This window comes from Pimephales promelas, chromosome 12 (genome assembly GCF_988280905.1).
Source record: "Pimephales promelas chromosome 12, fPimPro1.hap1.1, whole genome shotgun sequence".
Lineage (NCBI taxonomy): Eukaryota > Metazoa > Chordata > Actinopteri > Cypriniformes > Leuciscidae > Pimephales > Pimephales promelas.
In genome coordinates, this window is record NC_142780.1 from 26,441,473 (window position 1) to 26,469,008 (window position 27,536).

Here is a 27,536-nt window from a genome sequence, read left to right on the forward strand (position 1 = left end):
AAGACTATCATCTTGACTTGACGGCAAAAAATAATCGTGATGGTACCATAGTATCATAGCACTCAAATATTGATGTTGCCTGCATTAATGCAAAGCTCAAAGCTATGAATTACTTGAAACTATTTTTATTGGAAGAGTAAAAAAAACAATCTATCTGGACAAATTTAGCCTGAAAGTTACTTGATGTAATTATCTTGTTTATAGAATTTTTCCATGTTGGACAAAGCAACGGCAAAAGATTATCCAAGATCCATTTTCAGAAGAGTTTTAATGAATTACATTATGACACACAGCAGAGTCAAAAAATAAAAATGTTATATATTCAGTGTGCTTGGTCACCATGTAAACGATTCATTTCTTTAGTAAACCTATTCTGGGAACTTTTCTTGGACTTTTGGCCTAATGTTACATTGAACAACATGTGATCTGATGTGCATATGCAGTTTTAATAAAATCGAGTATCAAACAGAATGGATAGTTGCCAAAAAAATTCCAATGGAGATTCAAGAAACAGTTTTAAAATGTAAAAGTCTTTAGGCTTAAAAGTTAATTGAATGGATGGATGGACTTCTAAAATAACTTTTAATTTAACTTCCAATTTAATTCAAATTCAAATAAAATTTCACAAATTTTATCAGTAAACATATAAAGAACCTTTGCTACACTATAATCAGTACTATACTGTACTATCAGTACAGTAGTTGCTACACTATAATCAATACTCAACATATAGTGCAAGGGTCTCACAAACTTTATGATATCAAGCATGCAGAGCATTAGTGTGTTAGCTGCCTAATTCTCTTGGACTTAAGAAACATTTGCTGCACCACAGGTGCAGCAAATGTTTCTTAAGTCCAAGAAGCCAACTGCCTCTTTTAAGATACGAGGCATGGATGAGAGCAGTGGGAGAAGGTTTAAGGGCGAACGAGCCTTTCGTCAGCAGTGCTCGGAGAAAAGTGGACAATGTGCTAATCTGAGAGAAACGAGAGTGAATTCTCCAGGCTCTGCCTCTCTCTTATTCTTTCCTTATTCATCTCTCTGTATGCCTGAAAAGATCAGGCTCCTTGAGCCTGAAAATCTGTCCTTGCCTCCACTTTATAGGTCAAGCCTTTAAATCCCCTTTAGAAAAACAGCCTTGGGTTGACGTTGGTAGCTATGGCATGGGGGAAAAAAGAGAAGCGACTTATCAATGAGAGATAACTCAGTAAGTGCAAATGGTAAGAAAGGAGGCACCTGATGGACAGAGGTGGCATTCAGAAAAAGCGATGATCTCGATTCGGCCCATAGCCGAGCCGATTGACGGTTCCACAAACAAAAGCAACTTTTCCTCTTGAGGTGAGACGTGTGTTTTGGAGCGTGACAGAAGCGGCATTCTCACAACTTTTTAGTGACTGACTGAGAGCCTGAATCATGGGTGAGGAGAAAGGTGACACTGAGGCAGGCAGTGTGACCAGAAAGAGAAAGAGTGTGAGAATGTTCTGGAACAGAGGAACAGAGATACAGATGCTGGCTGTGGGAGGCCCGACGCCTTTTCAGCGAGCAGGACGAATCTGTGTGCAGTGAACGGAAGAATGGTGAAACAGTTTAAGGGCTTTTATTAGACTGTTTAGCAATCCTTCTTTTTGGGACAAAGGCATAAGCTTTCAATTTGCTGCAGTTCTGAAGTTTTCATTTTAACAGTACGATTATACGATGATGATAATTTTTTAAAACTACACACACAAAAATAATGAAATAATAATCTTCAATCCCAGATTTAAATAATCAAAATAACCAGATATTGAATTAAATATTGTCACTTTTTTTTTGTTTTACTTCATCCAGTAGTCCAACAGAACACTTTGTAAATCATATAAGTTGTAAGTTGGTAGGAAAGTTATTGGTTTAAATTAATTCAAGATATTTAAAATAACTATAAGAGTCATGCAATAGTGCTATGGAGAGAAGGAAGAAAAGAAGGATGGATGGATGGATGGATGGATGGATGGATGGATGGAAGGAAGGAAGGATGGATGGATGGATGGATGGATGGAAGGATGGAATGATGGATGGATGGATGGATGGAAGGATGGATGGAAGGAAGGAAGGAAGGATGGATGGATGGAAGGATGGATGGATGGAAGGATGGATGGATGGAAGGATGGATGGATGGAAGGATGGATGGAATGATGGATGGATGGATGGAAGGATGGATGGATGGATGGATGGATGGATGGATGGAAGAATGGATGGATGGATGGAAGGATGGATGGAAGGATGGATGGATGGAAGGAAGGAAGGAAGGAAGGATGGATGGATGGATGGATGGATGGATGGAAGGATGGATGGATGGAAGGATGGATGGATGGAAGGATGGATGGAATGATGGATGGATGGAAGGATGGATGGATGGATGGATGGATGGATGGATGGAAGGATGGAATGATGGATGGATGGAAGGATGGATGGATGGAAGGATGGATGGATGGAAGGATGGATGGAATGATGGATGGATGGAAGGATGGATGGATGGATGGAAGAATGGATGGATGGATGGATGGATGGAAGGATAAGCAGACAGATTTTCAGTTAGATTCTAATACTAATTTTTAATTAAATTTAATGTAAAATATTATAAACAACAAATTAAAAACTTGATGCAAACTATCATGCAAAATGCCTTTCTTTTTTGTTTCGTTTTCACATTGTGTGTTTAATTTTGATAATTTTTTGATCATTATTATATACAAAACACACTTTAATAAAAAATCTTCTATAGTTAAATTCTACAATGGGTATACGTAACAATACCTCAAGTTATGACTTCTTGAAATCTTTCCAAAACTGTTCCAGAAGCTCCTACAGCACAGCAGCCACATTCATGAAACATTGTGGTGTGTTGGTTAAGGCTCGGGGCTGGGGGGGTTGCTGATTCAATCCCCTCGAGAACTGAGCCATGAGCAATTATCAATGTGTCTTCAAGCAAAGCAATTAACCCCAGGCTCTATGAGGTTCACGACGCTGTTCGATGATGACGTCATGGCAACAAATTCAAACAAGCAAACTTCTAAAGTGGCAAAAAGTGTAGGAGACAGCATATATAACTTTAGATAGAGGCATCTTTCTGTCATTTACTAACAGATGGCTGGTGCAGTAGGGACCAATTAGAGGCACGGTTGGCCTTGGTGGCTCTTGTGTCTCTGGCAGCATGCAGAGTTCCAGGTCCAAATCATGACTTCATACATACTTCTGTCTGTCACTGACTGAGTTGAGAAAGAACACCACCAACAACAACTTAGCATTCCCCGCCAACTAGACTGAAACTCTGAGTTTTACAGGGGTGGAAAACATTCACATTCCAAGGTCTCACTAATACAGCGCACTGTCAGTCAGGTCTGTGTGCAATCGCATGCAGCGGATCATGTGTTAGCGGCACCTTCATAAATAATTTAAACTGGCAGTCCAATTTTAACACACAGTGGGAAGTTTTGTCTTTCAAGGATTGCGGTTCATCGATATTTCACCTGGTAAAAATGCTGACACATCAGAGTGAATCTCACAAGGATTCAGACAGCGTGAGAGAAATGGATATGAGTGCGGTTAAGAGCAGAAAGCACATACCTCATACTGCGTGATGAGGCCGTTGGGTTCCACCGGCTCCTCCCACTTCAGGAAGATCATATCCTCCAGCGGCGTGAAGGTAAGAGACTCGGGAGCAATGCCACCGGGAACTATGGGAAACCGAAGAAACCGGTGGTTATGAATTAAGATACAGAGCTTCTGGATCCTACATTGTTGGACTAGTAATTTCTCTAGCATTTAATCAAAGGGAGAAGGTTAATCGCTTAAAGTCCCCCAAAGGTCAAATCTAATATCCTCATTATAGCCGTTGTCATTATAAAAGCAGGCCTCTTATGTTATTAACATATTACATTCTCATCCATTATAACTAATATAAGTGATATGGAACCAAAGAGTTGATCCATAAAGTAAATCTGGGGGCTTTTAAGCTCTACTAAGAACAGTACATGTTGTGTTTTGAATGCTAAATTGTTTGGGTCCCCATCAAGCTCAATGTTCCTTAAAGGAACAGTTCGCTCAAAAATGTAAATTCTGTAATCATTTACTCATCCTCCTATCTTTTCAAATCTTTTATTTGACACAAATCTTTTTCATCCAATGTTGCTATTGTTAACTAAAACTAAAGCTATTAAAATCGTTTTTGTTAATTAAAATAAAGCTTAAATAAAATGTTTTTTACTGTAGATGAAAAACGTAAAAAAATTTAAACGAGTTTTCTTTGGCAGCTACATAAAATACAATAAGTTAAAGTAGTTTAACTTTAAGTACACTTACTTTCCCATAATAATACCATAGTAATGATAGTCATGACTTACACCCTACTGTATATTCTAAGTCTTAGCTTTGTGTGATTCCAGTCTTTACTCATCACCATTTGCCTGATGTATTTCGATTGGTTACAAGACAAATGAGAACCAATCTCCTTTGACATGTTCACACAGCATACTTGAATACTATTGTACAGTATAGCTTTTCAGTGCATAATAATATACATTTTGTTCTTTTCCTCACACAAAGCTATCATCAGGATTCAGACTGCTTGGAAGGCAATGAATCACATTCATTATTCTTTTTTTTTTGTCCTTTTAGAACTTGACAGCCCCACAAGCTTTCAATGTGTAGAAGAGAGTACTAGTTTGTAAAGACATGAGGGTGAGTAAATGAAGACACAATTACATTTTTTTTATGAGTGTACCGTCCCTTTAATTAGCTTAACCAGATTCACCAGCAAGGCAATGCTGGTTAATTAGCTTCATCGTTTAGGTTAACAAAACGAACAGCAGGAGTTACGCTGTTCAATCGACCACACCATACAACCAGCTTTAAGCAGCCGGGAGCAGCGTGGAAATTCATGCTGGTCTGAGCTGGACTTCTCAGCAGGAGATTCAAAGCCTGTGTGACAGATAGAAAGGGCAACACTTGCAGTTGATGACATAGCTTGTTTTGGCTGATTAATATTAACACGGGCGGGTTCATTAACAAACATAAACGCTGGAAGAGAGAATGAGGAGGAAGTGGAAATGGTGCTAGAGAGACAGATGACGTTCTGAGCTCAGCAGATGTTTTTACAGCACATTTGTGCTCTGTCACTGAGCCATCCTTGTTAGCCCTTGGGTATCTGCACATAGTGTGTGTGTGTGTGTGTGTGTGTGAGGGATGATAGTTGGTGAGGCAGAGATAGCCAGTGGCGAAAATAACACACGCTCACTCAGATTGAGTCAAAATCGCTGACTCAGTCACTTTTTCTTGTGACAGGCCATGAAAGAAAAGAATTGCTGATTGAGGCTTCAGAGGAGTGTTGATAATTGAGCGCTCTCTTTCCTCCTCCTTTTCTCTCTCACTTCACCATACTTCCTGTTGAAATGCTGGTTTCAAATTTCTTCCCAGAAAATATTTTTGTCCTTCAGCCATTTTTTTTAGACTATCTATCTATCTATCTATCTATCTATCTATCTATCTATCTATCTATCTATCTATCTATCTATCTATCTATCTATCTATCTATCTATCTATCTATCTATCTATCTATCTATCTATCTATCTATCTATTTCGAAAAAAATTACAGATTCCTTAACAGTTTACCTTAACTGGAAAACTTCTGATCATTGATTGCTTTCAATCAATATTTTGCCTATATATTGGCTAGATGAGACTTAAATGGGCAAGATGCCATTTGTAAATATAGGTCAATTATTTTACTATTAGTCTGAAGTGGTAGAAATAACACATTTTGTTCCACAATGTTACCCATTTTGTCATTCATAAGACATCTGGCGCTTCCAGACTACTGAAAAGCAGATGCCACTGCAACAGAAGTACAACAAATGATATATTCAGATTAATATTCATTGAAAGCTCCACTACTCACTGTCCTCCTCAGTTTGAAACATAACCTCCTTCCCTTCCTTCTTGCCCTCTGTGTTGGCGAGTGCCAGGCGTATTTGGATGGTGTGAAAAGGAGGCAGATCTCTGAGGGTGAAACGCGAAGTGTTGTGCTCCACAGCCAGGCATTCTCTCACTGTGGTGTTGTGCCCACCGCCGCCCCCTGGGGTCGTGTAACGGTAGCACAAGGAGACGGAGTACGTGTGGCAGCGGGTCAGGTTGAAGGCCGGAGTCTCCCACTGCAAGGTCAGCTGCCGGGACTGGATCTCCGAGGCTCTAAGACCACGCAGCGCTCGCATGGGCTCTATTGGAATGGAAAACAGAGGAACATTTTGTTAACATAAGCCAAAAAAGCAGGGAATCTCCACAGAGACATCACCAGGTCAAAAGACTTCTCGCCTACTCCACCCACCAAAGGTAGGAGGCACAACCACGGTCAAAAAAGGTTGACGGACCACCTGCTAATGAGGACACAACTCGTGCCAAATTCCTTTAATTAATTCCACAGGCTGCAGGTTGTACTCTCTCTCCCGCCATTTGCCTCCGCGTCGCTAAGCAAATCGAGTATCTGCCTGCACACCGTCCAGGGGCCATGAGCCCCGTCCAAGGACATCCAGTTCAGCCAGTTAGTGCAAGGTCGTTGCATTAGGCCAACTATTTTTGGCACACCTCACACCTGTTCACGTACTTTCTTATTTACAGAGGGCAGAAAGATCAGCTACCACCTTTGGTGTATATGATATAAAGAGACAGAGGAAGCCACTGTCTGTAGGGCACACAGGAACCTTAGTGTTTCTCACAGAGAGGCGCAGACAGCAGGGAGGGTGAACCAAGGACATCCAGCCCCACTATCAATGAGCGCATTTGTCACAGTCCATTATTAAGACAATCAATGCTTTTTTGTCAAATAGATCTCCACATAATGTATTGTATTTCTTTGTTCTTTTAATGGGACCTGGTGACTAATGGGTCCAAGTGGGAAGGTACAACAAAGGAGATGTGAAGTGAGCACTTGCTGTGTAAAGTCATGGCTCAAGGTCTTTATTGTTCCTCTTAAACCGATTCTTAGAAGACATACTCTTAAGATTTAGGTTTACTACTAAGAGTAAAGTGAGGAAGCTAGTGCACCGAGAACCGTCAAGACAGCGGGGCTGAATCAGAGGAAATGCATTTCCTTTTGAAGTCCTCAGAGGAGAACACGTACGGATCACAGAATACTAATTCAGCATTTCTCCTGCAGAATCGCACTTGTGACATTAAGCTCTTTTAATCCTGAAATAACTCACACATAAGGGATCTTTTGCCACACCTTTTCCTTAAGATCTATATTTAGATTTACATTTCGTTTCTCTCAGAGATTTACATTTAGATTTGCTTCCAGTGCGATTGGGTTTCTTATCAAGAGAAGCACTTAGTCGACCTGAAAAATGACACAAATGAATAATATTCCTTTCCGAAAATACGCATTGAATGTAGAGGTCCCATTTGCCTCCACAGGAAATACGACCAGAATAGTGCTGGTCGTCTTAATGGAACTATTGTCTGTTAGTCAAAAGCAAGCAAATGGGGTGCTGTTGGCTTGTGCCATCTTTAAAAAACAATCCAAGAGCTGACACTGTGCTCTTTGAGGAGCCCAAAAGGGCCTTTTGTGCTACCCTACTTCCCTTAACCTAGTTCGAAGGCTTTGTCTGGATGCCAAGAGCAGCGCTTCGAGCCCACTCCTTGGCACCCATCAGAGATGGGACCGAACCCAGAGAGAGCAGCCAGAGGCCTGGGGCAGCATGTCAATTCCTCACGGGCAGCTGGAAGTCCAAACAAGACCGGTTTCTGTCCCATTACACTAGATAATATTGATACATGAGGGAGTCCAGAGAGCTCATTCCTAGTTATACAGCAAACTAATGGGCGTGAAGTTCTGGTCGTTGATCTGTAAAAGGAAAAGGAATGAAAAACATAATTCTGTGATATTTGGAGTAAAACCTTTTACATTGAGATGGATGGGAGTGAGTTTAATCAATGATGTACATAAATGCATTCGTATATGTTAAATTATGTAAATAAAAATCATGAAATAATTTGCTGCTATATGTTACTTCCTCAAATCAATGTTAAAATCCGATTTGCTGCTTAATATTTTTGATACATTTTTGAACATTATACACTTTTTATGAATAGAAAGTTCAAAAGAACAGCAATGTGCCATTTTGGGCCTTTTGAGGTTTGACAGCCATTGACCACTGTGTGTAATTAAATAATGAGAAAATTAGCATTTTTGACTTTCTTCTGCAGAAGAAAAAAGATAATGTTTCAACTGTCCCTGAATAAAATAAAAGTCTATGGGGCCCAAAACACCCATCAACCTTAATTGCACGGCCACAATATTTCAAAATATCTTATTTTGTGCTCTGTAGAAGAGAGTCGGTTACTGTAATTACTATAGTTACGTTTAAGGTTAGGGTTTGGTCTAGGGTTAGTCACTTGTAATTATGCATCATTTACTTTTATTACTAAATATATGTAGTGATGTGTAACTATCACCTTAAAATAAAGTGTTACCAGAAAGTTATACAGGTTTGGAACCACACAGGGGAGAGTAAATGATGACAAAATCTGCATGGAGCAATGTACCTTTAAGTCATTACATTCCAGAGTATAACTCACTCCGAGGAACACCTAAAGAGACCATCTGTGAACCAGACTGTGGCAGAAGTGCAATGTTTGTCCTATTCTTCCATCTTTTTCCTCATCCTAATCTCTTTCTCCTCCAAGGAACATTCCCTCACATCAAGTCTTGCTCCTAATCACAACAACGCCTCATCAAGCACACCTGGTCGTGTTCTGTGAAATGTCCAGCAGTTCCCTGGCTATGCCCACAGGACTGCGCCTGCTTTCATCATTTTTATGTAGGTCACTTCCAAGAGCCGCGCACCAGGATGCAATCTTCAGCTGCAACCAGAACCAACCCAGTCATCCCATCATTCATTTCACTTTCTTCCAATTTTTTTGGAGAAGTCACCCAGGGTTGTGAAAGTATCTAAAGTTCTTGTAGTTGAAAAAAAAAATAAAAAAATGAGCTGCTAAGAGTGAGGAGCCATTCAAGGTGAGCCTAAACATACAGACAAATAAAACATTAGATCTAGTTGAATACCAGCTAGGAATATATCAACAGGGAAGATTGACAGTATCGGGTCTGTAGGCGTTTCTCAATGTCAAGGAAGGATCCTCGGAAGCCGGAATTTCGAGGATGCTACGTCATCGACGTCCGTCGAAGGACTGTTCCAATGTCGAGGATCCTCAGAATTTCAACCAAGGACTGAGTCCTTCGTTCGGAAAATATCCCATACACAGGAAAGGATGCATATGTGTAGCCTTCGCGCTCTTAAATCACCCACAATCCTATGCGCAGCTTTGCTATCTTGTTCAAAAAATAAAAAAATGTCGACCGTTAGCGGAGTCGGAGTGATAACGGCAATATGCTTTCAAATGTAAGCAAGTATAATTTCAGTTTAGCCATTTATTTAATGTTTGTTAAACTATTTAACATATCGGCTCAAATTTGCTGAGGGGATTTAAAGCTGTTCCCTTTTACTGGTGATTAACTTTTTAATTTTTACTTCATATAACGTTATAGCCTTTTTTGTTGGTCACATATTTTACCATTGCATGTGTTTTAACAGCTAGATCATGTTGCTATGGACGTAGTGCTAGTTGTTCTGTTCACTCCGGTAATATAATCGTTTTTGAATGAATAAACTCCTTTTTAAATAAATATTTTGTGTCAAATTATTTGGTAGGTAGCCGTTTGGTAGGTACAACCCCTTCAGGCTGATTCAATCTAGACCCCTCTGCTTTAGAGTTTGCGGGGTTGTATTCACTATAACAACCGCCTGGTTATACATTATCCCTTATACTTTATTTATTTATTTATTTATTTATTTCTATGAGGACTGACAAGACAAAATAAGGACTGTCAACAAACAGTGCAGTACACCGGCACTATGATTTTTGCAGCGCCGAAGCGGACCTTTCACTGATGTAATGACGCAATGACGTGCACTTGCTAGCCTGTTCCATTTACGTGTTCTCCGAATGCTAAAGAGGACCCTTGCCTAACTCTGAAGGAAATGACTTGGAAGGACCCGTCCTGCCAAGGAAGTATCCTTGACATTGAGAAACACCTTGTGTACAGGCGTTAATGGCATCCCTGGATGGAGGCCATTTTGAGTAGATCATATGAAGCTGGAGATGATTAAAGTCCCCTTTGTAAAAGAGTAGGTGGATTCACCTGTTGGATGAAGACAGATGAACTGACACTTCTATATCCCCCACCCCAAAAAACCATCAGAGGGAAAATGTGACCAGTGATAGTTTGTGATGTATAATAGCAGCCCAGCCTAAATATAAAGAAAAGTGCCACAACCCGTAAGTAAGAAAAACAACAAATGACCCCATCTTCCCCTATTGCATAAAAACATCTTTAAGTCACCATAAAATCAAAATTTACAATTCTTGTTTATCATATTCTATAAATATATATTTTTTAATTCATGTGCCCTCGTTTGGCTCAACCATTAAATCAAAATAACTTGCCCTCCCTTTTCTCTGATGAAGCATTTCTCGATGTGAGGGCTGGACAACCAACCTGTCACTCACATGATATCGCCGCAATTGAAAACCACGATCATCCACGATCCAATCAATTCCAAAATGTAATCTTGGCCTGTTGTTGTTCTGTTTCACTCAGATATGCAGCATAATAGGAAACAAAGACAATCACAGATTCCATTTCATGCTGACTTTAAACCATGCTAAGCTAGCTTGCTGGTTTTAGCTGAACAGGCTGGCCTGTTGGCTGGTTTAAAAGAGGGTTCAGTGGGTCAGGACTATGTGAGACCTTCATAAACCAGGCATTTACAACCTGGTCACTAATGTATAATGGTTTAGCTGGGATTTGATTTTATCCATTTCTCCCAGTTAGCTTAAATGGAGCACAAGTGGACACTACAAGAAAACAATCTCATGTCTGTTGTTTAAGAAGAGATTGTGGTCAGATGGATTAAAACCTCTACAATCACAAGTCAGACATTTCAAAATTTCCTCAACTATTTCTTAGATGAAATTATCTATACACAATGCTATCATAACTATTTTATAACAATAAAGTCACAAAGGAAGGTACTGTAGTGACAGATACTTTCTTCCGTATTGTGAGGTACAGTACAAACAAGTGTAAACTCGAACTGAACGAATCTTTTCCCGAGTCAATTTGTTCATTTCGTTCGTTGAATGAGCCAAATCAAAATGAACGAATCTTTTCCCGAGTCAATTCGTTCATTCTGTTCGTTGAATGAACCAAATGACATGAAAAAAGATTTGTTCATTTTGATAAACAAGTTCGAACAGGAGAGTCACGAAACAGAGCAAGGCGATCATTTGAGCTTATACAACTTAAACTTTTTTTTTTTTTTAAATGAGCGATTGTTTCGCTTGATAAGACCCTTATTCATCGTCTGGAATCGTTTAAAGCCCTTTGAACAGTTTGCACTGAAACTGTCTTTTGGACCTTGAACCGTTTGGTTACCAGTAAAGCGCATAACTGAAGAAAGAATGACATGGATATCTTGGATGGGGGTGAGTAAATTATCAGCAAAAGTTTTTTTTAAAAGTGAACTACTCCTTTAAGAGAATAGATACTAGAGAATTTTCATTCCATGCTGCCTTTAAACTTTTAAAAGAGACACTTAAAATGTTATACCTTAAAGACTCTTCAATTCTTTCATCATTTGCACTCATGTTATTCCAAATCTGTATAAATGGTTCCTCCAAAACAAAAGAAGAAAATTTTAATAATGTTTCAACTGCCATTTCAGATAATAAAGCATTTAAATTTATAGATGAACAATCCCTTCAAGTAAAACATACCTGAAAGCTCCATCAAGTCTCATGAGCAGACCTCTGAGGAATAAAATTTCATCATACACTTGACAGGCGAAGCTAATGCGTTAGGTAAAAAAAAAAAAAAACTAGAAATCCTTCATCACGTTCAGCGAAAGGATCTGTTTCGAATATAAACCATTGAAGATGTTGTTACAAAACAAAGATCATGTCTTGTAGCAGCAGCTCATATTCTTTTGAGACCGAGTTCCCTGGAGACTAATCAGAATATTGAGTCACATGACTGTAGATGCTAACCCTCTTTTAACCATGATTAATAAGTCATCAGAGTCTATGTGAGCAAGCGCTGTCAAACAAATCAAACTTCATAGCCTCTGACACAACATGGCGTTCCCACTAGCGCACTTCTCCAAGCACTCAATTATATCTTCCACTTCTATTCAGTTGATGGCAGAATACACAGGAGATTTGAGCACGAACGGAGTATGGAAAAGCTCATTTTACTTCCAATCCCACTGATGTTCTTCTATTGAGTCAAAATTACATCTTCAACAGTTCAGCAAATATGACAGCAGCTTAAACAGCCCCAATATTCATGTGCAGCGAGGCACCACTGGGAATATGATGCAAATACTCCATTTAAAGAAGAATTTCAATCTAGACTTAATGTGGAAGAGAAAATGGAAACAGTTGGAAATATTTAGCGTGAAAGTCTGCTCCTCATTTTTCTCCGCCTTCCTTTTAGAGACAAAAGCTGTTTAAGACCAAAACGCGTCTCCAAGTGATTCACAAACGAATCTTTCTCGCTTCTTATCTGCTGATGTCTTTCTCCCTGCTATGTCATTCGGAAGTCTTCTGTGCTCTTCCGTTCTCCATGTTTCACCTGGCTGCCTCTCTTTGTCTCGCTGGCTGATGAATGGTAGGTGTCTGCTTTCCAGAACAAGCAGGGAATGATTGTGATGTGTCATTTAAAAAGGAAGGCGATGATTTGTGTGATGTAAAATGATGACCATTACCACGTTGACCAGGTCCAGGGCCGAATCCTCAACCTGTATTTTCACTCTCTTTTCCTCTCGGATACAAACAGGATCAATCTTCCTAATCACACGCTTTCCAGTTCTGAAACAGCTGGACGTGGCAGAGACTCTCATTTGCAGGTGGAACCATGCATTACTGCACCCCTCGCTGTTTGTTTTGACAGGCACAAGAAGGCGCCACAGGAGAGATGCCCGCAGTTTCGGTTCAGAACAGTTAAATTTAAATTAATGATCCACTTTTTCAAAAAGTGAGTTGGATATATTTTACGAACCGGTATTAAACACTTTGCCAAATGCACATGCTGTTCCATTAGTGATTGATCAATAGGGGTTTTTAAATGGAAAATTATGAGAAAATTACTGGTACGGGAAAATATACTGGTGGTGTCAATCAAAAGTTTGGAATAATTAAGATTTTTGCTGCTTAATATCTTAGAGGAGAGTCTGTGATGCATTTTTTCAGGATTTATCAACAAGCAAGATGGAGTGAAATATAGTCATTTTAATAATTATAATAGTTTTTATCATACTTTTTTAAAATTCTACAAAAATATTTAGCAACACCTGTTTTAAACATTGTTTCTTGAGCACCGATTAAGAGTATTAGAGTGATTTCTGAATGATCACTATAAATATATATAAAGCTCTTGTTTTTTCCCCTACATACAGTAACAAGATTAAATGGAAAGCTTAGAAAGAGAAAAGAGTTAGATATTTTAATTAATTTCTCACCACAGTGAAATGAGATCATCACATTTCTCATCACAGTCTTACAACATGAACTTAATCTATTTTCAATAGACTGTTTAATGAAAGTGAAGTTCTCCAGTCACTCACCTGCACACTTGGTTCTGCTGATGAGGGGTGGTCCAGATGGCCCGGTCCCCCCCTCACCCGGCCGAGTAAGCAGCACACTGATATGGTACTCCGTATCTGGATCCAGGTGCCAGAGCTTATATGTAACCATGTTAACTCCGAGGATCTCCGACCAGGGTGCCTGGCTGGCCCGATATTCGATTTCCCGACGGATGATAGGGCCATCGCCCAGAATGGAGTTGGTGTTTAGTTGAATGATCAAATAAGTGGAGCCTGCTCTCAACAGCTGGGGCGGAGCAATGGGAGATGGGGGAACTGTGATAGAAACAGAGAAGATTATGGTGTAAGAAGAATATGTTGATATTTTAACCTTTTTCAAGGAGGAATATATGAAATGTTTTAATGCAATCTAACCTGAAACTTATATAGTCTTATCTATTTCGCTCAGTTTTTAAGCTTATCTTGACATCAGTTGGCATGAAATGAAATAACATTTGCTGTTCAAAATGGTACAACTTAAAAGCAAGGTTCAAGGGTTAAAATAGCAATCTGGCCACGCACATTAAACCTCCGATAGCTGGTTCTTTCAGGTCCTCAAGGGAGAGCTATAAGTAAACCAACAGCTGTGCAGGACTGTAGACTGTGGAAGAACATCAGACACAAGGTCATGCTATTTACTGTAAAGTGAGATTTCGAGAGCTACCTTTCCTGTGGAGTTGGTGCTTGCAACACCAAGGTCATGGGTTCGATTCCCAGGAAAAGCGAAAGCTGATAAGAATGTAAATGTGTACCTTTCAATGCAATTGGATAAAAGCGTCAGCCAAATGCATAAATGTAAATTTTCATATCTAGCCCCCCGAGGAACTTGGCGGGCAGATACACACAGTAGCCAGAATAACAAGGAAAAAGAAAATCTGATTTGCATGGTAAAAAGTTTTTTTTTTTTTTGTGAGATATATATTTAAACCCTGACTAATCACTAGAGCTTCAAAGAGTTTTGAGTTATCAAACAATTAGTGAGAGAAATTGATTTAGAAGGATGGAAGCGAGGGGTTCAATGAAAAAAAAAAAGATATCAGCACTGACTTTTCCCATGACTAATCTTTGGGTCTGCTGTGTCTGCAAGCTTTCTCTCTCAGGGCCAGCTGCAGATGGCAAATATCCAGCTAGGGACAGAGAAAGTCTCTCCTGGGAGAGATATGAGATGCCAGAGAGTAATAAAGCTCATCTTGTCTGTCAGAGAAAGGCATAATAAAGAATAATATAAAGCCAACTCAAACTCCACTTTCATATGAAAGGAGACGTAAAAACTGGCCACCCTTTCTTTATAATTCTTTCTCTATCCAGCGTTGGTTAGGGCAGATTATTAATTCCACCCGAGAAAGCTTTTTTTTTTGCCAGAGTAGAGTTCAGAGTTACTGCGAAAAAAAAACCAAAAACAGATCTCAACCCTTCGGACTGACTGAGAACAATTCTCATTAGCCCTCTGGCTCCTCTGCTTTAGCCCTGTTGCTATGTAATCTATGGGCCCATTGAGGAACAGTGAGTTGTGAAATGAGTTGATCAAGCTAATTAAAGGACTGATTAGCCTCTCGTTAGCGGGGGCAAGCGTGGGAGGGCAGTTTGGAAGACAAGGAGAAGATCACAGAAAAGGGAAAGGAAAATCTAAGGTGAGCATAATGAGCTTGCATCACTGCTGCCACGCTAGAATGTGGGCCTATGGCTTTATGGACTCGTCTGGTGGGGCCAATCTGCTGTGCTTAACTGAGGTGCAGTAATGCATTTTAAATAGGACCTCCTGTCGAAGTAAAAGCCATCAGGAAGCAATGCCAATAACATGCTGCAGAGGGAATGCAGCTATAGTCTGAAATGGCTTTAAAGCTCTGTAACAGAGGCAAAGATGCAAGTGGGTCTCATTAGAAGTTGTGCTTCATACTGCAATGTTCCCGAGTGGATTCTGCCTACAGCTCTGGTAAAAAAATATAATGATGAAGTTGTAATGAGTCAATGTGACAAGTGCCACAAGAGCAAGCGATTTGTATCTAAGCACTTTGCTAAACATTTGATTAGTCAGACCCCTAAAAACAGTGCATGTTACATGAGTTTTGAATTTGAAGACACGATCTAGAGAACATTTACGATTTTATCCTGTGATATGGTTTCATTTAAAGGGTTAGTTCACCCAAAAATGAAAATGATGTCATTAATGACTCATCCTCATGTCATGTTCAGAACATAGTTTAAGATATTTTAGATTTAGTCCGAGAGCTTTCTGTCCCTCCATTGGAAATGTATGTATGGTATACAGTGTCCTTGTCCAGAAAGGAAATAATGACATCATCAAAGTAGTCCATGTGACATCAGTGGGTTAGTTAGAATGTTTTGAAGCATCGAAAATACATTTTGGTCCAAAAATAACTAAAACTACGACTTTATTCAGCATTGTATTGTCTTCCGGTTCTGTCATCAAGCCGTGTTCAGTGACGCTGCTGACGTTTATATCTGGTGTGTCCATCTATATGGGTTCAAATAAATATGGCTGGGCAAAAAAATGTGTCGAAATCCTTACGACATGTCTGCGATTGTTTTGTTACAGTCTTACAGTCTTATTTTTGGACCAAAATGTATTTTCGATGCTTCAAACATTCTAACTAACCCCCTGATGTCACATGTCTCTATTTCCTTTCTGGACAAGGACAGTACCTTACATACATTTTCAATGGAGGGACAGAAAGCTCTCGGACTAAATCTAAAATATCTTAAACTGTGGGCATGGACATGAGTCATTAATGAAATAATTTTCATTTTTGGGTGAACTAACCCTTTAAGGCATTTAGCAGACGCTCTTATTCAATCACTTCAGCAGCACAAGCCAGAAAAACATGCCAATTAGAACGTTATCTACTGGGTAAGTGCTATCTATACAACAAGGGTGTTTCTCTTAGGAGGAAAATAAAATAAATAAAACATTAATAAAAAAAATTGAATACCTCGAAGTTTCTCTTTTAGGATCTCTGAGGGTATTACCAGTAATTTTTCATTTCTAGTTTTGTTATGACTGCATTAAAAAAACAGCCTGAAGGTTTTATAATGCCGTGCTTCTAGGTGACATTGTGGCATACAGTAAAGCCGTATTTCTAAATTCGCCATAATCCGTGCTGCTACATCTATCAATAGGATTAGCATGGTGCTGTCTCATAGCCTCTCTCAGTATGCCTTGAGGACGGAAGCTGAATAACCCACGCAGCTCCATCCATCCTTATCCTTATTCCACCCCTGACTTCTTTTACTTAGGGGATATCAATCTGACCAGGGTGTAAAGGTGGACACAGAAAGCTGCCACTGTAGACTGATGGGCAGGTGTCAAGTTATATGGTTGAAATATCAAGTAGGGAGGAGGTTTGCTTTGGTTAAATGCAATGCTGAATCATTGTGATTATTCTCAGGAAATGTTTTGTACTACACTTGATACTGTTCTATAAATACAAATAAATGAAATCTCACAGATTCCGATCGAAATGGATAGTAGAAAATGATCATTATTTACCCCTCTTGTCATTTCAAACATTTATGCCATTTTTTTCAAGCTCCAAAAAGGACTATATATAATAATGTAAAAAAAAAAGTGATCAATTGAAAATCTGCAACAGATCAAGATCAGCTCTCATAAATATGGCACCGTATTCACATAGCAATAGATGTCATTAAATTATAAATTTCAAACATTATTAAAAACAAGTTAACAGTAAAATAAGAACAAAAACACAAATTACAAGCAGAGATGAATACTAAAAAACAAAGTTACAAAGTCTAACAGTAGTAGGTAAGTAATTAAGCCTAAATGTAAAATAACACTATTTGTTCACTGTAGAAATTAGATCAGTTTTTTTTTTGTTAAAGCTGTATTTAGTTTTTTTTCTTTTTTATTAACATTAATGACACAGACAACGAATATTGTGTGTATGCTGTCAGTTTAAGGCCGAATGCAATACTGAAAAAAAAAAAAAATTACGAACATCATTGTTTCTCAACTATGACATAACCGAGAGAATATTGCCGAGAAGGGTATTTAGCTAGTTTTAGTTCGTTTTTAAACATAATTTTGTGTGCATGTGTCCCTTCAAGGGAAAGGAAATGCTAACGCTATCTGAAACACGCCCCCTCTCTCTCTCTCTCTCTCTCTCTCTGCGTCTCTGGTCACAGATAACGTGCGAGTTCCGATTTTCGCCTCTTCTTCTGCGTTTAAAATTATTTGAATGTGTAAATTAGCAAGACAAAACACGTCTAAATGATAAACGTCCACTCTATGGTGGTTAATTTTAGCAGTTAATCAGCGAATCACATGCGTGATGAACCGTGGGGCAGCTGGTCCGTACGGATCACGGATCAACTGTGATCCGTTGCACCTCCTATAATGTATAGGCATTTCATCACCAGGAATTAAATGGTAAAAATCTGACCCTGTCAAAAAGGTGCAGTGCTTTCTGCAGTTGGGTCGGTTCATGTTCATCGTTTGGAACGGGACCGAGACACCTCTTCAGCTGGGTCTCGGTATGGTTGAGTGCGATTGCTGTGTTCACACCTGCCCAGAAGATCCGCACCAAGGGGGGGAAATGAACTTGAGAGTTCGATTCAATCGAACCAAACCAGGCAGGTGTGAATACATTCTGAGTTTGTGTATGTAAAGACTTTAAAGGGATACTCCACTTTTTTTGGAAATGGGCTCATTTCATAACTCCCCCAGAGTTAAACAGTTGGGTTTTACCGTTTTCAAATCCATTCAGCCGATTTTCCGATGTTTGGAAGAATATCAGTAACCAGACAGTTTCTGGTCTCATTGAATTCCATAGTCTATTTTTTATCCTACTATGGTAGTCAATGAGACCAGAAACTGTCTGGTTACTGATATACTTCTAAATATCAGAAAATCGGCTGAATGGATTCGAAAAAGGTAAAACTCAATATTTAATTCTGAGGTACTTGTAAAATGAGCCTATTTCCAAAAAAAAAAAAAAGTGGAGCATCCCTTTAAATGTTAAAAGCAGCATACGTGTTTAAAACGAAATGAGGCTGCGTAAATAAAGACAGAATTACCATTTTGGTGTGCACTACCCCTTTAAGCTTTACTAAAAACAAACTGCAAACAAAAGTCCACACACACACAGTTTTACAAAACTGATAATTTCAGAACAAATGAGCCAAAGATGTGAGAACGCAAGGCTATAATAGAAAAAGAATACAATGACATGGATGTGCGCATTATGGGCAGTAAAACCAAGACACAAAGGACACAAAGAAAACAAGCTCTTCACCTTTGACAATGAGTTCAGCAAAGTTGGAGACGCCGGAGCCTCTGGAGGACTGTGTGACGCAGCGGTAGAGGTCCTGCTCTGGCTTCTGGACGTCCTCCAGTTGAAAGGACACTGCGAAGCGGTTGCGGCCCAAGTGCTTGACAGAACCACCTGAGGACACTTCACCATTGTGCCGCTAGAAAAGAAGAAAAACATGAAAACACGCTACAGCCCACTCACCAAGCATACGCTGCCAAGTCCTTATATAAACACTAGATGAGCAATGCACTTTTCTGAGATAAAGCCATTTGTCATTAAACTCAGATACTCAGCCAAAACAAGACTAAAATTGCATTTGCCCAATTACTTGACGAAAAGTATCAATTATTCATCTTATATTTAAGGTACACACATATATCATAGTGACAACAGGCTGTCAAGCTCCAAAAGGGACAAAGAAACACTATAAAAACACTATAAGAGATAGGGATGTGCCCAAAGCCAAAGGAATGGTCCCCCGGAAAGGGGGTCATTCAACAGAACCCCTTAAGGGACGGGAAAAAATATGAGAAGGGAGGAAAAAAATATATTTTAATGTGTTTGCATTCTCTCGCAACAGTTGGGTTATTATATTGTATATAATATGCAGGCATCAAGGAGCGGGGAATTGTAATCACTTTCGAAAGCAATCTCGCTTTTTACTTTCGCTTTCCAATTTGCGATCATGCGTACTCTGTGTATACTGCTGTAAGTGCGGCAATGACGGCATTTCATGCAGACGAATGACAGTCGAAAAACTTACATTTATGTTGAGAGACGAGCCATACAAGTTCGACACCCAAATATGATTCATCTGAATAATAAGGACCAAAAATAAAGAAGTCTTGCACTTAACTTAATATTGGGAATTGCTACGTGGAGCTTGGTGATGAACCAGACACGTCTCTTACACAAAACCACACTTGATAGCAGCAACCTTTCACTGCGGCTCAGGTAATCATAGCGAGACAGTGGTGTGAATAGCACCCATCCAAGATGTCAACGCATTCGCATTTTCCCCTCTGAATACCAAGGACACAAAATGAGCGTTGAGAGTGCACTAACATGAACAGAAAGCACTTCGAGAAGGAGGTCAGCGGCTGCTACACAACTATGTGTGTTCGTTTATTATGGGGCTGCTAAAGCGTTTAGGCTTTCAATGTGGTTCAAGACCACACAAACCAGACCTGAATGTAAGGGTAATGTGTGGGCAATGGCTGCAAATTTGAGGTTCACATAAAACAAAGCCAAACGTACAATCATCTGGCTTTGAGGGCCACTTTGTCTTTATTCAACCTAGCAATCTCATTCAGTGAACTGCCAGACATGCAAACGTGTAGGGAAAACATCCAATAAGAAAGCTGGGGACAATCTGTTTGTACAAAGCGTGCCAGTTTGGAATCAGTTTAAAAAAATGTAAAGCTTAAAACTAAGTTACCTGACCATATACTGTAAAATATTTTATATATATATATATATATATATATATATATATATATATGTGAAGAGTTCAGATGCAAAAGCCTCTAAATGCCATTTGAAATTTTCTTCTTTAATGATGATTTTTATCAAACTTGTATATTTAAGTTCAGTAATTTTACTTAAATAATAATTAATAGGTAATTATCATTGCCATTTAAGTTATATCACTGAACTTAAATATACAAGCTTGATAAAAAATTATCATTCTAGAAGAAAATTTTAAATGGCACTTAGAGGCTTTTGCATCTGAACTCTTCATATATTACACACATATATGACTACATACAAAAATGACTGACCTCATAGTCTTGTTAAATATACTGTATTTAAATATATATTTTACTGTTAAATATACTCTTCTCTCTGTAATTTACATGCATACTTTTAAGGAATTAAAAAAATAATAATAATTAGTTAACATTTTCCCATTAAAGTACACATACTCTCACACGCACACACACTTGATGACAGCTATAAATTGTAAAATATAGAGGTTACCAAAATGTCACACTGTAATGCCTGTGAAATGACCACAGCTGCCAAAAAAGGGGGAAAAAAGCATTTACAGAGTAAGATATCCATGATAAAAGGCAGAAACTAGGCTGCAGCTACAACTACAGACAGGGGAAGCAAGAAAACATCCATATAAAAAGGAAGTGAAGACAGAATCATATCTCCTGCTGTGTTTAGGGGAGGAATGAACACTTCAGAGGGTTTGAGGACATTGATTATTGCAAAATCTTGTGTCGCTGTGACAGCTTGTAACCACAGGCATCTGTCCCGACCTTGATGTGACAATCATTCATTTAATTTAATTCCACCGTTCGATGCCAGAAACTTCAGTTCTTGGTGGAATCGGACTTGGATGTTCCTTCCAAAGACCACGTTAGATCCTAAAAATACTCTCAGAACAATTCATACTTTGCAGTCACGTGACTACCTTGGATGCCTGGCGGGCAACAAACGGGTATTTTCAATGTAGAGTCCTGTAGTTCCAGGTCTTTAGTAGCTAGCAAGTCTTTTAGCAAGCTAGCTGCATAACTATGGACTAGGATTAACTCCAAGGTGAAAGTAGTACATTTTTTTATTTTTTTTCCTCTGTAAATAATATAGCTCTACTGTTCTCATTGAAAACCATAGATATCACAATATCACAAACTTCAAACCTATCACACACTTTTGTTGTTGTTAGCAAAATACGACAGCTGCGTTTATACATAGTTAGCCTCACAACACAAACAGCTGACTCACCGAACCAGCTGGTGGCGTTGATTGGCGAAACTACAGGTTAACTTAAAGGGTCATGAAATCCCAAACCAAATTTTCAGAGATTTTAACAGAGGTATGTGTGTTGAACACCATTGAAGACAATGTTAGCATCTGTTAGATTTAATAGTAGGGTTAAAATGGTTAAATTTGAGGGTTTTATTCTGCTTTTTTCGTCTTCCGGGTTTAAAATCTTTATCATGTGATGTGGCTGTGCACTGTGAGTGCGTTGATGACTCATCGGTGTCTCATAATTATTACTGAGACTGAGTTTTCATATCCTATGAGAAGACACTATCTCTTAATTATTCATTAAGAGATAGTGAGACCCTTCTAACTCATGAAAAAACATGATTTTACTCACTAAAAAATACCTCCATAAAAATCAATCTATACTCACTTCCAACAGGAACTTTTCTGCTTCAGAGGGACGTCCTGCTGCTACACACTGGAAAGTGGCGTTTTGTCCAGCGTTGACCTCCACATCTCCCAAGCGAGAGAAATGAGGAGATTTATCTGAGCACAGAGACGTAAGGGGTTTAGAATAAAAACAAAATGTCCTAAGTAACAGGGGAAAAAGAATATTAGCATACACTACCATTTAGAAGTTTGGATTTTTTTTAAACAATTTTATTCAGCAAGGATGAATTCAATTGAGTCTGACAGTAAAGACACTTATGCCACAAAAGATTTAAATGCTGTTCATCAAAGATTCCTGAAAAAAAATACTGTTTTTCAACATTGAGAATGTTTCCTGAGCCCGATTAGAATGAATTATGAAGGATCATGTGACACTGAAGACTGGAGTAACGACGCTAAACTGTTTTGTTGATCAAATACGTACAGCCTTGATTTTTACAAAAATATTTTTTGTATCAATGTACAAGTGTTTACTGTTACTTTAGATCAATTTAAAGTCTCCTTGAATAAAAGTATTAATTTCTTTAAAAAAGAATCTTACCAACCCTAATCTTCTGAATGGCGATGCTGACCACACTTTCACACTTTACAACATGCTTAAAGTCAACAATGAAATACATGTGTCTGATTTAAACAGAACCAACTGGCTCATTTCTGGTACGTAACGCCCACATTTTACAATCCAGTCGAGTCCTGCCCAACATTTCTCAACTTAAATATTCTATCTTCCATCAAACGTGTCATATTTTGGAAGCAAAATGAGTTGCGAACGTTGTTTTATGTGGACTTCAAAAGCAGGGAAACAATCTCTTAGTGGCCAGAAATGTAGATTTGTTCCAGTTTGACTTGCTTGTTAAACGCTGTGTCCATATATGGGTTGTTTCCTTGCCGGTATGTGGGACAACTGATAAATCCTACGATATAAAAAGGTCTGGATAATCTTCCTCCAGCATATATGGTTCTTGGCGCTTTCCTTCCCTTTAAACCAAATTTCAGTTCAACTAAACTGAAATATGACCTTTTGAATTCAAAAGTCATATCTATTCATTTGAAGACTTTTTTTAACTGAATATACAGTGTCAGGGATTAAACGGGATAAAAAGAAGAAAGAAAGAGATAGATAGGATAGATAAAAATGAAGAAATACTTTATTGATCGCAGGAGAAAATCCAGGTGCAAGATTGCTACAATATGCTATATAAAAAACACAAAAATGAACGGTGCAGCCAATATATTGTTCATTCATTGTCTGCACATTATATTACAAAATACACACTGTATGAAGAAACCAATTTTAGAGGCTGTTGGTGGCAAGAGCAGAAAGCAAAAAAGGTAAACAAACACATGAGGTTAAATATGGCTTGCACATGCTAGTTGTGATTTGGAAAGCGTTTTTTTTTTTTAATCAGTTCTTTTGAATGGGTGTCAAATGTAAAAAGACCCTTGGGCAACATGAATAGCTTCATGTGTTAGTTAACAGTGCTTAGTCTCTGAGAGCGGAGGAGAGCTCCTATGGGAACCGCAGCCAGCCCTGTACGCCTGGCAGTTTGATTGTTACTTAAACAGCGTACAGTTTATGTATAATTTAATATTTTGAACTACTGAACTGTTTCTATTTGCATGGTGATAAGAAATGAAAATCACTTTTAATGTCCCGACTATTCAACTAGATGCATGTTTTACTAAAAATACATTTACTTAAATTTTTTTTACATGGTTTTGTTTTCTGTGAATGTGCGAAACTTTTAATTCAGTAGCCACAACTACAAGAATAACTTAAGTCCAGTCAGTGGTAAAACTTTGCCCTACATTGCCGTATTTCATTTATTTGTTTTAATGCTTTTTAGCTGCAAAGTTGCTTCCATTTCAATCTCCCATGGGAATTTGTTTAATTTAAGGATAATTTGCTTATTGGCACAGTAATGATGGCATTAAAAAAAAATATATTTCTCCCATACTGTAGGTTTCATAAGACGGCTGTCTTGATTAGATTTGCAGGCTTGTGTTGGAGTTCTAAAAATGTATTCTTAAGGTTGTTTATACAGTATATTATACAGAAATTCTTAAAATGTATTTAATACCTTTTTTAATAATATTTTTTAATACCAGCAAGACTTCAAGGTGCAGCTGTAGTGGTGTAAAGGGAAAAGTAAGTAATGAAATATCTTCAAGAACTTGCATTTCCCCATAATGTCCCCCATAAAATCAAGCGATAAAACGAACCAGAAATGACACGAAACAGCACGCGTTCCAATACCCAGCAAAGAAGACGAAGAACACAACACGCGAATATGGACGTCAGACAGAAACTAGTGTAGCAAACTGTTTGCGCGATGATTTGCTCTGAGAAAAAATGCAAAAAAAAAAAAAAAAAAGATTTACCTAATGACCTCAACCTATGCCTTGCTCTGATTGGCTGTAGCTCATGATATCGCGTGAGGTCTGCGAGGCATCTGCGAGCGTCTTTGATGCGTTGTTGGCTCTTTCAAACTAACAGATTGGCGAGCATTCAGTCCCCCATCTTGACCTGTCGGCGAGCTCAACGATTAGAAAATCGGGGTTAAAATCATGTAGTGTGAACTAAGCTTAAAGTGAAGCGTCATTAGCGGACGTGTACGCATTGTGTGGTTATCCCATCAGTTAGGACATCGCATCAAATTTGTGTCAACAAATATGCTTTTTAAGATAGTTTTTTTTTTTCGTTTATTGAAAGTGTGGTTATGTCAGCTGAATGATGACTGAAATAGTAGCGAACTTGCGGACAGGTTGGGCAGCGAGCCAGCCGGGTACCCAGTTTGTTTCATCGTTCGCGAACGAACACCACATCACATGATATCGCTCAGATCCTACTCGCAACATAAATAAATCCACACGAATTTTAGGAATTTTAGAACAAAGTCCTGCACTTGACTAGCCTGGATACTAGCCCACAACATTTTTTGGTCGGGAAGTTCGGTCTGGACTCGATGCATTGAGGAGTAATTATGATCAGTCAAAAAATGATCCGGCCAATCAAATTGCCAGGGCGGGCTTTATACGATGATGGACAGATGATCTGCAGGGACGTAATCATCACGTTATCAAAGAGCGCTTGTCAGAGATGACTGCAGCTGGAGAATTGATATATAGTCTTTTGTAAAATAAATCGACAGCGCATTCATTTTAATAGACAAACAGAGAACTGCAATCAAGGCATTTGTCGATCGGAAAGATATTTTTGGCGTCCTTCCTACATGATTCGGGAAAAGTGTAACTTATCAGCTGGCTCTGACGGTCGTTAAGAAGATGGGACGTTATGAAAAGCCTGTGGTCGTTGTGGTTTCTCCTTTGGTGGCACTCATGGAGAAGTAAGTAAAAGAAGCAACACTCGTTATTTAACTTCTAAAATAAATAAAGTTAGGCTAGGTTCTGTATTTGAAAACTGCGCTATGCAAAGGAGTTGACTTACTGCGTTGCTCTGATTGGTTGTAGGTCTACCGACTATCCAATTGAGTGCAGAGGGGTTTTTTTTTTCCTGGTTTGGTTACGACACGCCTCATAATCAAAGCCCAACGGAGGAGTTTCGGACTCATATTCTCTCTTGAATATTAGTATGAAGAAGTCAGGCTAGCACTTGACACAAATAGAAACTCATAGGCCTAGTTGGATCGGGGTTCGAAAATGTGATACCTTGTCAGATTCCGTTTCTTACTTTTTAATGCCCTTATTTTTGGCTATTTTTTTACAACCCCGCGGACACCCTGTTATAAAATCACCGTAAAACGCCTACTGGCACTGCACACATCTGAAACCTCTCAATCAAAGGAGATAAATAGGCTAATGAGGTCTGATATAACAGAATGCTGTTCCACTCTGGGTGTAGGGCGTTTATAGTTTATCTGATTTGTAAAACCAGGCGGAGGCACAGGCTACATTGTTTGTAGTCGACGGGTGGCCACGCGTTCGGTGTGGATTCCACTGTGTGATGCTCATTTCATGTTTTTATGAGTCAACATGAATCACAAGGCAAGGAAATATGAAAAGCGAATGGAAATCTGTCAGCTAGATTATTAAATATGCCCATTTGAGTCCTGAAGACTTTGATTAATAGATATCGCTGTTGCCACAACACTAAGGTTATGATGTGTAGAAAGAACAAAAGGAATCAGAAGGAAATCTTCTCATTCTACTCTTTTCGCCTGCCTTTCCTTTTTGACTCGTCTTGCCAAATGGTGATTTCCGCAGTCTGGCGCAATGCCACTCACGACAATGTGTGTCCAGGTCCTGATGAGAGTTTTAATTATTTAATGTGCACAGTGGGGCTTAGATGATGCCATCTGCCGCCTGCAGGAAGTGGGGAGGGGGGCGAAGGAAGAGGGTGTTAGGAGACTCAGCAGAGATGAGCCGTCATGACCACAGCATCTGTTGATTTGCTTGTTTGGAATTGCACTTTATTGCCATCTAATAGTACTTTGTCAGTTTTCTCTGTTTAAATATGTATAAATATCACTACAGTTTTATGAAGCCTTAAAAGCATTAAGATGTCCCTTGGGGGTTGTGAAAGGGATGGTTAACTTGGAGCGAAGACCACATCTCCGCGGTGTGCCTCCTATCCCTGTCGGCTGGTCACTAAAACACATTTCAGCACATCAGAAACCATTACAGTTGATAATTGCGCTGTCGGAGCCTATTGAATCGGCCTTAGATAAGGCTTGCATCTCTCAAATAAATATACAGACATGTTGTTATCGTATAAAACAGCTTGTTTAAATAAAAGCCAGTCAGATTAGGCAGGATTCACTAAGAATGAATCGCAACCACTGCATCATTTATTATTTGCACACGCAGTCTGCATTGTTCTTGCACCCGATTCACTAAAGGAATTATGCAAACTAGGTGCAAACATGGCCTAAAACGCAATATCCATGAAAAAATTTGCAATTTCTGAATTTACAATATTGGTGGATTCTAGATGTACTGCAATCTGGTGTAGTTTACTGGGACTGCCCTTTATATCTAGTTTTGAACAAATTAATGTGTCCTTGCTGAATAAAATGTTCCTAATCATACACTGTTTGGTTCCTTGCCATTGGCGCCTCTGGCTTTTGGCTTGCTTAGTTGGGGACACTTAATATTCAACCTAGGGGTGTGCGATATCCCTTTAGTGTTAATAAAAATAAAAATAAATACAAGGAGAAAATCCCTCACTGACTGAGAACTTTAATAGTAGCTTTAATAAGAATCAATAATTTAATCAATAATAGTTTTAATTTCATATTTTTTGGTCATTTAATTACTTTCTTCAATGCTACTGCTAAATACACCTACTGCATCTGAAAAAATAAAGCACTATTTATTTAATTTGAA

The 27,536-nt window shown here is 38.8% G+C and overlaps 1 protein-coding gene across 10 annotated transcripts in view; it reads right to left on the reverse strand.

The window, feature by feature from the left end:
• The window catches only part of ptprub (protein tyrosine phosphatase receptor type Ub), a 223,210-nt gene that overhangs the window by 68,839 nt on the left and 126,835 nt on the right, over positions 1-27,536 (reverse strand). For all 10 annotated transcript variants that reach the window (XM_039679819.2, XM_039679822.2, XM_039679818.2 and 7 more), the window contains exons 5-9: positions 22,171-22,286; positions 19,005-19,179; positions 13,714-14,007; positions 5,931-6,248; positions 3,601-3,710 (exon numbers count right to left, since the gene is read on the reverse strand). In XM_039679819.2, coding sequence (XP_039535753.2) covers positions 3,601-3,710; positions 5,931-6,248; positions 13,714-14,007; positions 19,005-19,179; positions 22,171-22,286 — 1,013 coding nt within the window. The remainder of the gene's footprint in view (positions 1-3,600; positions 3,711-5,930; positions 6,249-13,713; positions 14,008-19,004; positions 19,180-22,170; positions 22,287-27,536) is intronic.